Genomic DNA, 12,322 nt, shown 5'->3' with positions numbered 1-12,322 from the left:
CCATTTGATCCTCTTCCAAAGAGAGTGGTTATGAGCTTATTGTCCTTGTAGATCATAGTTTGGGACAGAAACCGTGAGCTGTGGGTATAACTGAGAGCTCTCAGAGTCATGGCAAATGATCTGACCTCAGCTTGTTGTTAGTGTAGAAGATCAGCACCCTTCCAGAAACTTCTGAAGTGGGTACCAGCACAATACATAGTTGAATATCCTTGTGAAGACAAGTATTTGACCATCTCCAAGCAGCCTCAAGAGGATATTTAGAGTCTTTGTGACACAGTTGAGGACGGATGGTGAGGCGAGTAGGGCTACAGCGTTAGTGGCGCCGGGCGCACGGTCAGCTCTCGATAAACAGAAGTGCCAGCATGTGGGTAACCACAACATTGTGGCCACAGAATTAAAAAAAAAAAAGAAAATTTTACTATTTTTAAAAAAAACAAACCAGCCACTAAGCAATTTTATTATTTTGAAACTAAGCAATTTTATATCTTTCTAACTGCTTTTACCGTCCAGATATTTCTTTGGTCTATTCGGAGACCCCATCCGCTCATTCCTCATAGAAGTCAAGTGTGGCGGTATGGAAATGGGGTTCCTTGCCAGCGACCCAGTGAGAGAGTGACTCTGTACAGGCCTGCTCCTCAGACCTTAGGTTGGGTCAGCTGTGTGCACCACCGGGACAGATGACATAAGCTCTCTGTGCCATTCTCATCCGTAAAGGGGGGTACGCTTCCTGCCTTGAGGTGGCTGTGATGATTTAGCAGGAATCAGGGGTTGAGCACAGATTTTGGCCTGTGATACACAAAGTGTGAACAGTTATTTATTGAAGTTTTTAACAATTATTAATTGAATTAATGCTTTCAGAGAACAGTAATTTATAAATGATGAGCAACCATAGGAGGGAAGAAGGTAGGGGGTTTACTTTTGGAAATAGTTCTTATGTAAGTAATAACAACATACTTGGTGGACTTGATCCAGTTTTGTCATGATCTTCCCAGTATCAGATGAGGCTTGGTTCTCATAGCCCTGAGTCAGCTTCTTTAAAGATATTTAAATAATTTGGCTCAACTTTAAATGAGTATCTGTCATTGACAGTTGTGTCAGAGACCTATCGCTGCAGACTAGGCCCTCTTACACCTTCATTTTCGGGGTTAATCACTGCTGCATACCAAGAGGACTTGACATGACATGATTCCTTTTTTTGAAGACGCTGTCACCATGGGCTCCGTTTTCGGCCGGAGTACCGCGCTGAACATGCAGTCAGCTCAGCTCAGCACACCTCAGGACGCTTCCTGCACGCACATCCTGGTGTTCCCAACGTCGTCGACCATCCAGGTGGCTCCGGCCAACTACCCCAATGAAGATGGGTTTAGCCCCAACAACGGTGAGGGAAGGCCCCGTGTGAACAGAGCTCACCTTCCTCCACGTGGAGCCATGGAGCTAGAGCGTGGGGCCCCAGGCCGCTGCAGCTTCTCTGTGCTGTCATAAACAGGAAATAGGAACAGGGGTTGGAAAGGTTGAGTTTTTTTTTTTTGTTTTGAAGATTTAATTTCAGTCTGCACTGTTACGAAGACCCGATAGATACTTTCCTCTCTTGGGCAATTGACTTTCTCTTATTTTTCACTAAAGGCAAAAAATAACCCTCTCCTCCCTGGTGGTGTCGTACACGCGGGTGTCACTCTTTCAGTAAATCCTTGTTAATCTGACTTGAGGTGCATGAACACTACTAGGCGACAGCTAGCCACTGGGAATCAAATCCACTGTAAAGCAGCTCCCCATTAGATCATCCTTAACGGACTTTTTGGCTCTGAGTAGCTGTAAGGCATTTGTTAAGAAATGGTTATTTATACACAGTAGAACGTGCAGTATTATGCAGCTATTTCATTGCTTTTGAAAAATTTTAACAGCTGCCAGCATTTACCCATATTAAGTGGGGGAGGAGAAAGGCTACCACATTTTATATGTAGCCTGATCACAACAAAACAGCACATACATGAGAAAACCGTGACAAAAATGTCCACTTACTAATCCGTAACGAAAAGTTTCACAACTTTGGTTAGTAAGTAAGCACAAGTAAGCCCATGCTTACCTTGCTCACAGGGTAATCTGTCCTGTCAGGGATTGTAACTTTGAAAGGAGGCTTTGATTCTGTAGGAAGGTGCTGTGGGGTTGGGAGAGATGCCAGACATACCTAGAAGCAGAGTCTCTGATGTGGTGAAAAAATGTGCAATTACTCAGTGCAGATGGTCCGGTAAGCAAGGCCCTGTGCTCACGCTGCCCGTTGGATAATCCGCCCCTGGTTACGGGTAGTTGTTATCCCTCTTTATACTTTTCTCTCTCCAGTTTTTCTGCTGTGAGCACACCTTACTTTTTTAATGTGGGAGAGGGTTTCTTGATGAAGACATCACGCTTTGATCTGCCTTTGGGGATCTGCCTTTCAGGAAGAGTTCACACCCGTTAAACTGCACTGACGCAACGTCTCCAGTATTTTAGATGTTAACTGGATGCATAAACGGAGTCTACTGTTTTCTCATGTTCCCTGTTCTCCATTCTGTTCGCACTTCATACCAGGAAATCACTGGAGGGCAAAGTCAAAGGGTGACTTGTATGCAGCACCCAGTAGGCACCCATTAAATCTGACTAAGTTGTTAATGTGTGCAGGGCCTGGTCACAGGCTAACGAACAGTGTACTGGTTAAGTTAGGCCTAACTTCCGTGCCTGTTCCTCTCTCCCCTCTAGATGACATGTTTGTTGACCTTCCGTTCCCAGACGACATGGACAACGATATTGGCATACTGATGACTGGGAACCTCCATTCGTCCCCCAACTCCTCCCCGGTTCCCTCCCCAGGCTCTCCTTCTGGAATCGGGGTGGGCTCTCATTTCCAGCACAGTCGGGTAAGGATGACTTCACCTTAACCTTCAGGCACATAACCGCTTGAAGTATGATCATCTTCTCACTACACACACCTTGCTTCTTGATGGTCCTGGTGTCTTGGACGAGAGAGATAAGCGGGGGAAAGTGACTCTGTCAGTTATTCCATTTTGAATCAAAGGTAGGAATTTCAAAGAACTGTATGATATTTCCTGACGAGTAAGTTCTGTCAGAAAAACAGTGCTATCACAGCTGTAAGAGTTTTACACGTTGTAAGAAAACACTAGTTTGAGTTGCTTGCTGCTTCCCAGTCACTTTTTACGAAAATAGTGACTTTTGAGAAGCTAGTTATTACGTAGTTAACACGCACAGTCTGCGTGTTAATTGAAGGCCAGCGCATTGTTGGTTGTGCTCTTTCGCGTCCCGGTCTCTTGGCGGCCAGCCTGCAGCAAGGGCAGAGACAGCAGGAGGCTGATCTTAGAGGCATGCCGACGCACTGAGCGAAAATCAGAGCTTACAACTAGTTCCATCTGTAAGTGTTCCAGGGGTGTCGGAGGTGAACTTACAGCAGATTTAGGAGTGAAAAGGTCTGCCACAGCCGCGCTCGCTCTGCTCCGAAGCTACACGAGTTACCCTCATCACCGTATCGTACTTCTTGTTTAAAGTGTTAGGAGACTGTAAGGGCTAAGATGTAGAAAACAGTGCTGCCTGCTATCTGAAACTGGACATTCAGACGCCAGTAGGTGCTTAGGGGACTTGGGTTTCCGTCAGGTGGGACCTCTGCTGCCAGCACGAGGTCATTAAAGGACAGTCCAGGGAAAGGCAGTGGTGGCTGTTTAGTCAGCGGTGAAGCTGGCGACAGCAGCTCAGACCCTCCTGAGCTGCCTGCCCCCGTCATGCCCTTCTGGAAGGAAGAGATTTTAAATGCCTCTATTTCCCCACAGTTCGTTGCTGATTAATGACAGTGTACTTTCACTGGAGATCGTTGAGCTAGGAACCAAGAACATAAGTTTTACATTGGAGAGTTTTAATTTAGGATGGATGTGAATTCTGGGAGGGAGACAGCGAGCCGCTGAAAACGTACGCCCTGGAATCTGGCAGACCCAGGTCCGTGCTGCGGCTCTGTGGCTCGGACACGCTTCCTTTGCCTCAGTTACCTTCTCTGTGAAATGGCAATAACAGCAGCTGCCTCCTAGTACCCGTTATGGCCGTTTAGTTTACCCATTAAGAACTGGTAGTCGAAGTGTGGTGTTGGTTTTGGAAAGAACAGAGGTGTGCCGTATTTCCTCCCTGTGTTGGGGCCTCCAGCCCTGAGTCTTTAATTGGATGTCACAGTTCAAACGGTGCTGTTCTGAGCTAGGCAGGTGCCCTTCCCAGTCCTGAGCACCTGCAGCCAGGTGATGCCTGAGTGGCTTTCAGCATTTCCTCTTTCTGACCCATTAAACATTCTTTGATATCCAACTAAGACATAACAACAGGGGAACGTTTTTTGTTCAAGGCTGGAGGTAAAGCTTTCATTTTTTAACCAATTCAGAATTTTTACAGTTTGATATAGTAATCGGGGATTATTTTTTCTTCTAAAGAAGAAAAGAAGAGGTTTTTAAAAATAGATGGCTGACTTATTATTGCCTAAATGAACATTTTCAACTTTGAAGCTAACTAAAAGTTGAGGACAACGTCCATTGAAAATCCACAACACAGTGAAAGGGGTCGCTGCAGATGAGAACCCAGCTTCGTCTTCAGCAGGTGGCACCTGCTGGCAGTTGAAGGACTGGTGAGGTGCTGCGTTTTCCTAACCAGTGCTGGGTGACAGATGGTCAGGCACGCTCCGTGTGTTTCTGGTTGGTTGCCAGTAACAGACGTGGATGGCAAGGGGACTTCACCTGTCAGAGACCACACTCTCCATCTCCTCGTCTGTTACCTAATCATGTCACGGGACCGATTTTACATTCTACAAAAAAGAAACCAGAGCAAATAAATATCTACGTAGTGGAGTGATGTTTGTTTTGCTGACATCTTCCGCCTGACCTGTAGTTTTTGTCAGTCATCTGTGTGTTTGCCTTTCTTGGTTGCCTGGCATTTTTGAGTAAGTTGCTGCCAGAAAGGGGATTAGACCCTGCAGTGCAGAGTGAAATGATAAAAGTTGGTTTTCAAAGCTTTATTTGAAGTGCTAAATGGAACTTTGTTTTTCAGAGCCAGGGTGAGCGTCTCCTCTCTAGAGAAGCCCCCGAGGAGCTCAAGCAGCAGCCTCTGGCCCTTGGGTATTTCGTATCAACTGCCAAAGCTGAGAACCTCCCCCAGTGGTTTTGGTCGTCATGTCCCCAGGCTCAGAACCAGTGCCCCCTCTTCCTGAAGGTTGGTTTGATGTGATATTAAGAAATTAATTGCATTAACCCGGGGAGGAGCCTTTGTGGGGGCCGGTGCAGGGGTAATTACGGGATGGCCATAGGGTTCTAGACGACGACCTACCTCCACGTCCCCGTCACCTGCTGTCACGGAGGTGAAGCTGGCTTCCTCCTTCTCCCCTGCCGCGGGCCTTCAGGGATCTTCGCTGGAGAAAAGCAAGACGCTAACACACACTTGCTCCTTCTTTGTGTATTTCTTCTTTAATCCAAATTAAGGGTTAAAAACAAAATCTGATATTCTAGTTTAGGTGAAAGAACCGAGGCTTTGAACCAGTTCATTCTAGTTCAAAGCCCTGTTGAGAATTCGCGTTTCCACCGCAGATCTATGGAATCAGAACCTACAGTTCAGTAAGCTCCCCAGGTGATTCTTCTGCATGGCAATTTTTGAGAACCACTGCTCAGAATTGGTCCCTGACCCAGCAGCATTACCATCGCCTGGGAAATTGTTAGAAGTGCAGGTTTTCAGCAGGGCTTGGAAGCCCCAGAAAGAGCCTAGAATAAAGTCCATTCTTCACCGACAGACTGGCAAAAAATCCAAAGGTTTGACACGATCCTCTGTGGGCAGGGCCACGGGGAGGAGGCACACCGTGTGCTCTTTCAACCCAAAGGACGCAGCCTACACACTGCCCTTCTGTGCGGCAGCCCCACCTCCAGGGAACAAGTCCAAAGACACTACGGCAAAAAGGGAAAATGTCTAAATCCATCACTGAGAGGCCGGCTGAATCACCTGTGGTACACCCAGCAGAGTACTGCTCGTCCACAACAAATGAGAAACAGTTTATACCATCGTTCTGTGAAATTATCTTTAAGACAGGTATATGCATACATACGCGTACCTCCTACACACCTCTACTCATACTTCCAAAAAGATACAATGGAAGCGTAAACCAAAAACTAGTAAAATAGAGCAGTTTTCTTTTTTCAATGACTTGAACGTATCATTATGATCAAAAGATGTCATGTAAAGCCTTGTACCGTATTTTTTCACAAGTAACACACCCAAACATATATCACTTGAAAATTGGCATAGCATGCTCACAACAATGATGTGTGGACGGTTGTGCGAGTGGCAAAAACTATATAACGTGCATGTTATTTGCCTAAAAATATGGTAATTTTGAATTAGTGTGAACCTAGACTTTTTTCTCTCTATAAAAGTCTGCACATGTCCTAGCTGTGTCTACTGAAAAAGCTTAGGAGCAGAATACCTCTAACGCCACATTATGGTTCCTGAATACCATTTCTCACTCAACAGACCAGAGTTCTTTGAAGAAATGGCTGATTCCAGGCAAGAAATATTCCAAGACGAGCCTGGGAATCTTACCATGCTTGAAAGCAAGGAAGTTACCAAAGACTATTAGGGTCTTAGCAAAGGATCCAGGAGCCAGCTTGGAGAGGCTCTCATTGGCCAGAGATGTGAAAATCTGAGCATCCAAAAAAAAAAAAAAAAAATGACAGTAATAGATTGAAACAAACTGCTAGGTTCATCATTGTGCTGGATAAAAACGCCTACCCCTGTCTGAAGCTGCTCGAGCATCAACTCGTTAATCTGAAAACTGGCGAGGGAAAAGAGTGAAATGTTTCGATGGCCTCTCCTTTACTGTTATATTTCTTAGTTATTTAACAAACAAAATACGCTAGAACCTTTAGGGGGAATTTGACAGGAACTTTGTAATCGATGGAGCAGGCCATGCCAGTTCCACCTGAACCTAGTGATCAATCCTACTCAGGTGGGATGATCGGATACTATGACGCAGCGGTACCTATGAAGTAGTCCTGCCTCCCCGTCCCCTCCGCCAAAAAAAAAAAAAAAAAAAAATTGAAACTGAACCTCATGAAGCCTGTAGCTCTAGCTCTCAGTTTACGGGTACTGAGGAGGCTAGAGGAAGACGCTCACCATGGGGAGACACTCAGCCGTACCCAGACGGCGGGGCCGCCCAGAGCAAGATCCTAAGAGACACATCAGTTTTCATCGCTTGCCGTGTGTGGACCAGGTTGGCTCATGATTGTAATAAACCCAATGTAAAAAGACATTTTTCAGATCATCATGAAAAATTGTAGATAGATTGGTGATTACATGATACTGAGGAGTCATTCATTTTGGTTGGAATATTGTTGTTTCTGAAAGTCCTTATCTGTTGGAGACACCTACTGAATTCACAGGCAAAATCATACAATATCTAGGTTTTGTTTTAAAATAATCCAGCAAAACAAAAAAAGTGAAGGATGATGGTAATCGTTGAAACTTGGTGAGGTGGGTACAAGGGACTTCATTCTGTATTAGGCTATTTTTGCATGTAACCCAGAACCCTGTGCCATGGAGTTGATTCCGACTCGTTGCGACCCTATTTTCTGCATATATGTGTGACTATTGCCATTAAAAAAAGTAAAATTTAGGGGCAAAAATAAAAATAGGCCCAACAAGTTAGCTCCTCGCTGACTGGGCAGCCTAAAATTCATAGACTCGTAGAAAAGCTGATTGCTCAGGGCTCTCGCGCTCTGCTCCTGCAGACGCAGGCCTGTCTGTCCTGTGCCTCGGCTGTGTAGACAGGAAGGTACTCACCTTTGTTCTCTCACCAGGCTTCCCTGCATCACCACATTTCAGTAGCACAGACGGATGAACTTCTCCCTGCCAGGAATTCTCAGCGAGTTCCACACCCTCTGGACTCCAAAACCACGTCTGATGTTTTAAGGTAGAGACAGACCTGGGCAGTTTGAGATCATACTGCAGTTGTATGCCTGTACTCCTGTCCTAATGTCAGGGTGGTTCTCATGGAAGAGAGGCACCTCTTGTGCAGTGGACCACTTCCTGATGAGCCCGTGAGAGCTAGGAAAAAAAACAAAAACAAAAACCAGCCCGTTGAGTCACTTCTGACTTATAGCAACCCTATGGGAGAGTAGAACTGCCCCGTAGTGGCTGGTGGATTTGAACTGCTGACCTTCTGGTTAGCAGCCGAGCTCTTAACCACTGTGTCACCATGGCTCAGTAGCCCCGTACGTGCAGAGGACAGACAGTGTGACATTGTTGACTCTGATAGTTACATGCAATTACAATTGTCTTTGGTTCCTGTTTAGAGGCGGCCTTTAGTGGTGATGAGAACAGATCAGAACCGGGGAGTGGGTCGTTAGAGACTGAGTCAGGAACTTAGAGCACCTGGCAATGAAAACATTTTTAACCCTCCCTGGCATAAAAAAAAGCATAGTTGATATAAATAAAATTAACTAGAGAATGAATTCCACCCTTGGGAAAGGCCTCCCAGAAGTGTGTATCAACTATCTTGCTCTTTGGCAGGCCAGGCCATCCACATTCTTTCTATATAAAAGCTTTTTCTAATGGTTTCTAAATTTTAAGTGATTTGGAAATTATTGTTAAGCAAGAACCTGACAAACATGACTTTGGCTTCCAGGGCCTCTAGAGTAACGCTATCCAATAGAAACAATGTGAGCTGCAGATCTAATCTCACATTTTCTCACATTGTTGCCATCAGTCGATTCCAACCTGTGGCAACCACATTTCCTAACAGCCATATTAAAATAGTTTAAAGAAAATCAGTGGAGTTAGTTTTAGTCATATTTTCTTTAACTCTAGTTTGTCTGTATCTCAGTAGCTATAGATATATTAGAGTTATCTATATATTTAAAAAAAAAATCTAAAATATAATTTCTATATGTGATCAATATAAAAATATTCAGACACTTTACATTCTTTTTTAAAAGCTAAGTTTTTGAAATCTGGTGCGTATTTTATACTCATAGCCCATCTCCATCCAGACGTGCCCCAGTTCGAGGGCTCAGTAGCCACGCTACCTTATCCAGTTGGGTTGTGTAGTTCTAGAAGGAAGGGGGGACACCGGAAAAAGAACCAAGTGAGAGAGCGTAAGAACTTGCGCCAGAGGCCTCCCCCTTGGCTACAGCCTGGAACGTGTCTGGGTCTGAGAGCCAGTCACGCCTCACGTGGCCTGGCCCTGACTGTGCCTTCTCTCCTGCAGGTTTGTTCTGGAGCAGTACAATGCTCTGTCCTGGCTCACCTGCAACCCGGCCACCCAGGACCGCACTTCCTGCCTCCCTGTCCACTTTGTGGTGCTCACTCAGTTGTACAACGCCATCATGAATATACTTTAATGGACAAGCACTTGTGCTCTCGGGCTCAGCTCCTTCGCGTGCGGGCCCAGCCCGAGGAGCCTGCTACACTCCGCGAACACCCCGTCCTTCACACCACTCTCCACGGTTCTGCGCTGTGACCACGTCTCGGCAGGCACATGTCCATGCTGCAGTGTTCATTTGCAGAGGGACTCACCGACCCTTCTCTCACGGGCTGGACACCTCCATGAGCAGCGATCTCAGCCGGTGTTGTGGTGTGTGTGGCCCCAATGCACTGGTCCACAGGAAGCTCCTTCATTGTTGGTTTTGAAGAGGGCAACAGAAGAGACAATGTCCTTTTGCACAAGAGTCTGTGTTTTCAGTCTCTGTTTAAAATCAGGGCAGTTAAGCCCTTCGGATGAAATCCTTTAGTTATCGGTATATGACCTGTGGGTAACCTGGACTCCGTAATCTGGGACTTCTTAAGGGTAAGAGCCAGCTCACGTACATGACTTCACGGTGGGGCTCCTGTGTGTCTCCTCGCGCTCCCCTCCAGGTGGCACGAGAGCTGGGCGTGACCACATACCTGTGTGTAGATACGAAAGGTCTGGCGACATCTTCATTTTATTTATTTTGTTTTGTTATATGGATTTTTGTGATTTAATTTTAATTTTCTTTTTTTTTTTTTAATTCTTGAGGACCAGGTACAGTAGCTGAAACCGACTCAGAGCCACCCTAGGATTCTCTGACTACATACCTCTGTCCTAGAAGCCGGAAAAGGAGTGAAACAGATGGGGGAGATCATGTCTAAACAGTCACATACTCAGAGCCACCCAGCAGTAGGTTTGTTAAGGACAAACTGGGTTTTAAAAATGGCCTGCGTTGCATGATGGATAACATTTCTATACAGAAGGCAGTCAAGCTCTACCCCGAGCCATGGAGGCAAGTACCTTACCTGTTTTATACAGTCACATGGAAATCTATTTTCTAGTGAATTCTTATCGAAAGCCAGGTCTCTCCTTTCACTAGTTCAAACGGGACTCATGTACATATCACAATCAAAAGCGTTTGCTCAGAAAAACCTGTCATAAATATAAATATGGTGAATTTTTTCTGGACCATAGGAATATTATTTCAAAGAAATATGACAACTTACCATTAAATTAGTACTTGAAGTTGAGCCTTCCTGGTAGGACTTTTTTAAAAATGCCTTTTTAAAGCATCAGTGGCTGATTGAAGTATTTTATGACTCCTCATTCCAGGCCCCGAGAGGGTTGTCTTTAAGACTCTGCTCCTAAGGCTTGTGGTTGCTGAGTGTTTTTTTCTGAGGGGCAGTGGGTGTGGACCTGCCTTCTGGGGGCAGCTCTAATCAGGCTGCTGTGCTCTAGTCGTCTGTGGAGAGAATCGTGCAAATTTTAAAAGTTCTTCCAAGAGACTGCCACATCCTGGTTATTTAAAAAAAAAAAAAATGTAATAATTGATATGATTTTGTAAAAGTATTTTTCTTGAAATTATCTAACGTTTAAAACATTATATTAAAAACAAAGTTGTGTGGTGGGACTGTGTGGAAGCAGAGAAATAACTTGTAAATGGAGACTTCTGTTCTCTGCGCCACCAGTGGGGGGTTGACTTCTGCAATGTATAGGTTAAAAAAATCTGCTATATCCAACCATTTGTATCTAATGTGTACAGTGTAAAATTGACTTTAAAAATATTGCAGTGCTATTTTTTCTTAATCAGAAAGGAGAATTCTCAAGGCCTTTTGAAGAGCATAAGATGATGAAGATTGTAAACTTGTATAAAATTATCTTGGTGAGAAGACAAATTGTAAAGTAGATATTTGTAATCTTTTACCACTTTGGGGTTGCTTTTTTCCCAGAATTCATCAGAACTTTGAATTTTTTTTTTTTAAACAGGCTGTTTTTAACGCAGGGCCTTTTCTTCCCGAGAAACCCAATTCTAAGCAAAAAATGAAAAAAAAAAAAAAAAAAACTTAAAAAAAAAAAAACCCTACAAAAAAAAAAAAAGGCAGCAAAGGGTAGTTTTCATCTGGTGTCTTTTATTTAAGTTTTTTAAGTTAAGAAGAGCTGGTGACATATTTATACGTTTTTGTGCAAAAATAAATGAATGGCAATAGATTTTAAAAACTCTTATGTACTTCTGTGTGAAAAAAGTCTGTATAATATTTCCCTTAAATATGCATTATTTTACTTGTGAGTTTTTTACTGAAAATCTGAAATGTACAAGCCCTGGATTTGCTACAGAGTGAGAAGTTATTTTTTTTTTTTAATTTTTAATTTTGGAAATTCTGCAGAAATCAGAACTCTTACCATGGTTTGAACTAAAAAGGGGGAAGGGCGGGGAGTGGGGCGGGCGGGCCAGCATGCTTGTATGTATATTTCAGAACCTTTTTTAAATGTAAAAGCTGTACATTTCTGAGAAGTTCTGAATTTCTTTTGTTTTCTTTTTTCCTTCGAGCATTTTGCAGTGAGCTTCTTTTATATATAGCAAACGATTTGAAAGAATACAAGAATATGTGAAGTTCATTAAAAAAAAACTACAGTATAGCGCTGGTACAGTACACTAAAAGACTTTGATAAAAAGAAACAATAATAAAAGGCCTCCATTTTAAATGTCATTCATATATACCTTGTGGATGAGAGCTATATACTTTTACACACTTTTTTAGAGGAATAAATTATTGAATTACTGAAACTTTGAGTGGCTTTTTTCCCTCCCATCCTGCCTCTGTAATACACTCACCTCTGCCTATTCAAAAGGTGTACAGAGTCCACACTGAACAACCCAAGACATGGAGCCAGGCTCTGTCTTCCAGAGCTAGTAAACTGGGCAAAATATGCCTGTCCCATCCCCACCAGCTGTTCTGCAGTGGTATTCCCATACTCACTTAAAGGCACAAGGCCATCCCAGGGGTCAGTTTTTAAATGGCAAGGTCACCATTCTGCTAA

General features: G+C 44.0%; 1 protein-coding gene across 7 annotated transcripts in view; it reads left to right on the top strand.

Moving 5' to 3' along the window:
• The window catches only part of MED13L (mediator complex subunit 13L), a 273,110-nt gene extending 261,042 nt beyond the window's left edge, over window positions 1-12,068 (top strand). For 5 of the 7 annotated variants that reach the window (XM_064272255.1, XM_064272256.1, XM_064272254.1 and 2 more), the window contains 5 exons: window positions 1,202-1,378; window positions 2,734-2,891; window positions 5,062-5,223; window positions 7,854-7,966; window positions 9,263-10,045. In XM_064272255.1, the coding sequence (XP_064128325.1) occupies window positions 1,202-1,378; window positions 2,734-2,891; window positions 5,062-5,223; window positions 7,854-7,966; window positions 9,263-9,395 (743 nt within the window). In that variant the 3' untranslated portion in view covers window positions 9,396-10,045. The other 2 variants (XR_010318584.1, XR_010318583.1) reach the window with 2 other exon arrangements.
• The last annotated feature ends 254 nt before the right edge of the window (window positions 12,069-12,322 follow it).

Source organism: Loxodonta africana, chromosome 19 (genome assembly GCF_030014295.1).
Source record: "Loxodonta africana isolate mLoxAfr1 chromosome 19, mLoxAfr1.hap2, whole genome shotgun sequence".
Classification (NCBI taxonomy): domain Eukaryota; kingdom Metazoa; phylum Chordata; class Mammalia; order Proboscidea; family Elephantidae; genus Loxodonta; species Loxodonta africana.
The sequence above is the reverse complement of the archived record's forward strand: the minus strand, read 5'-3'. Positions and strand labels throughout refer to the sequence as shown.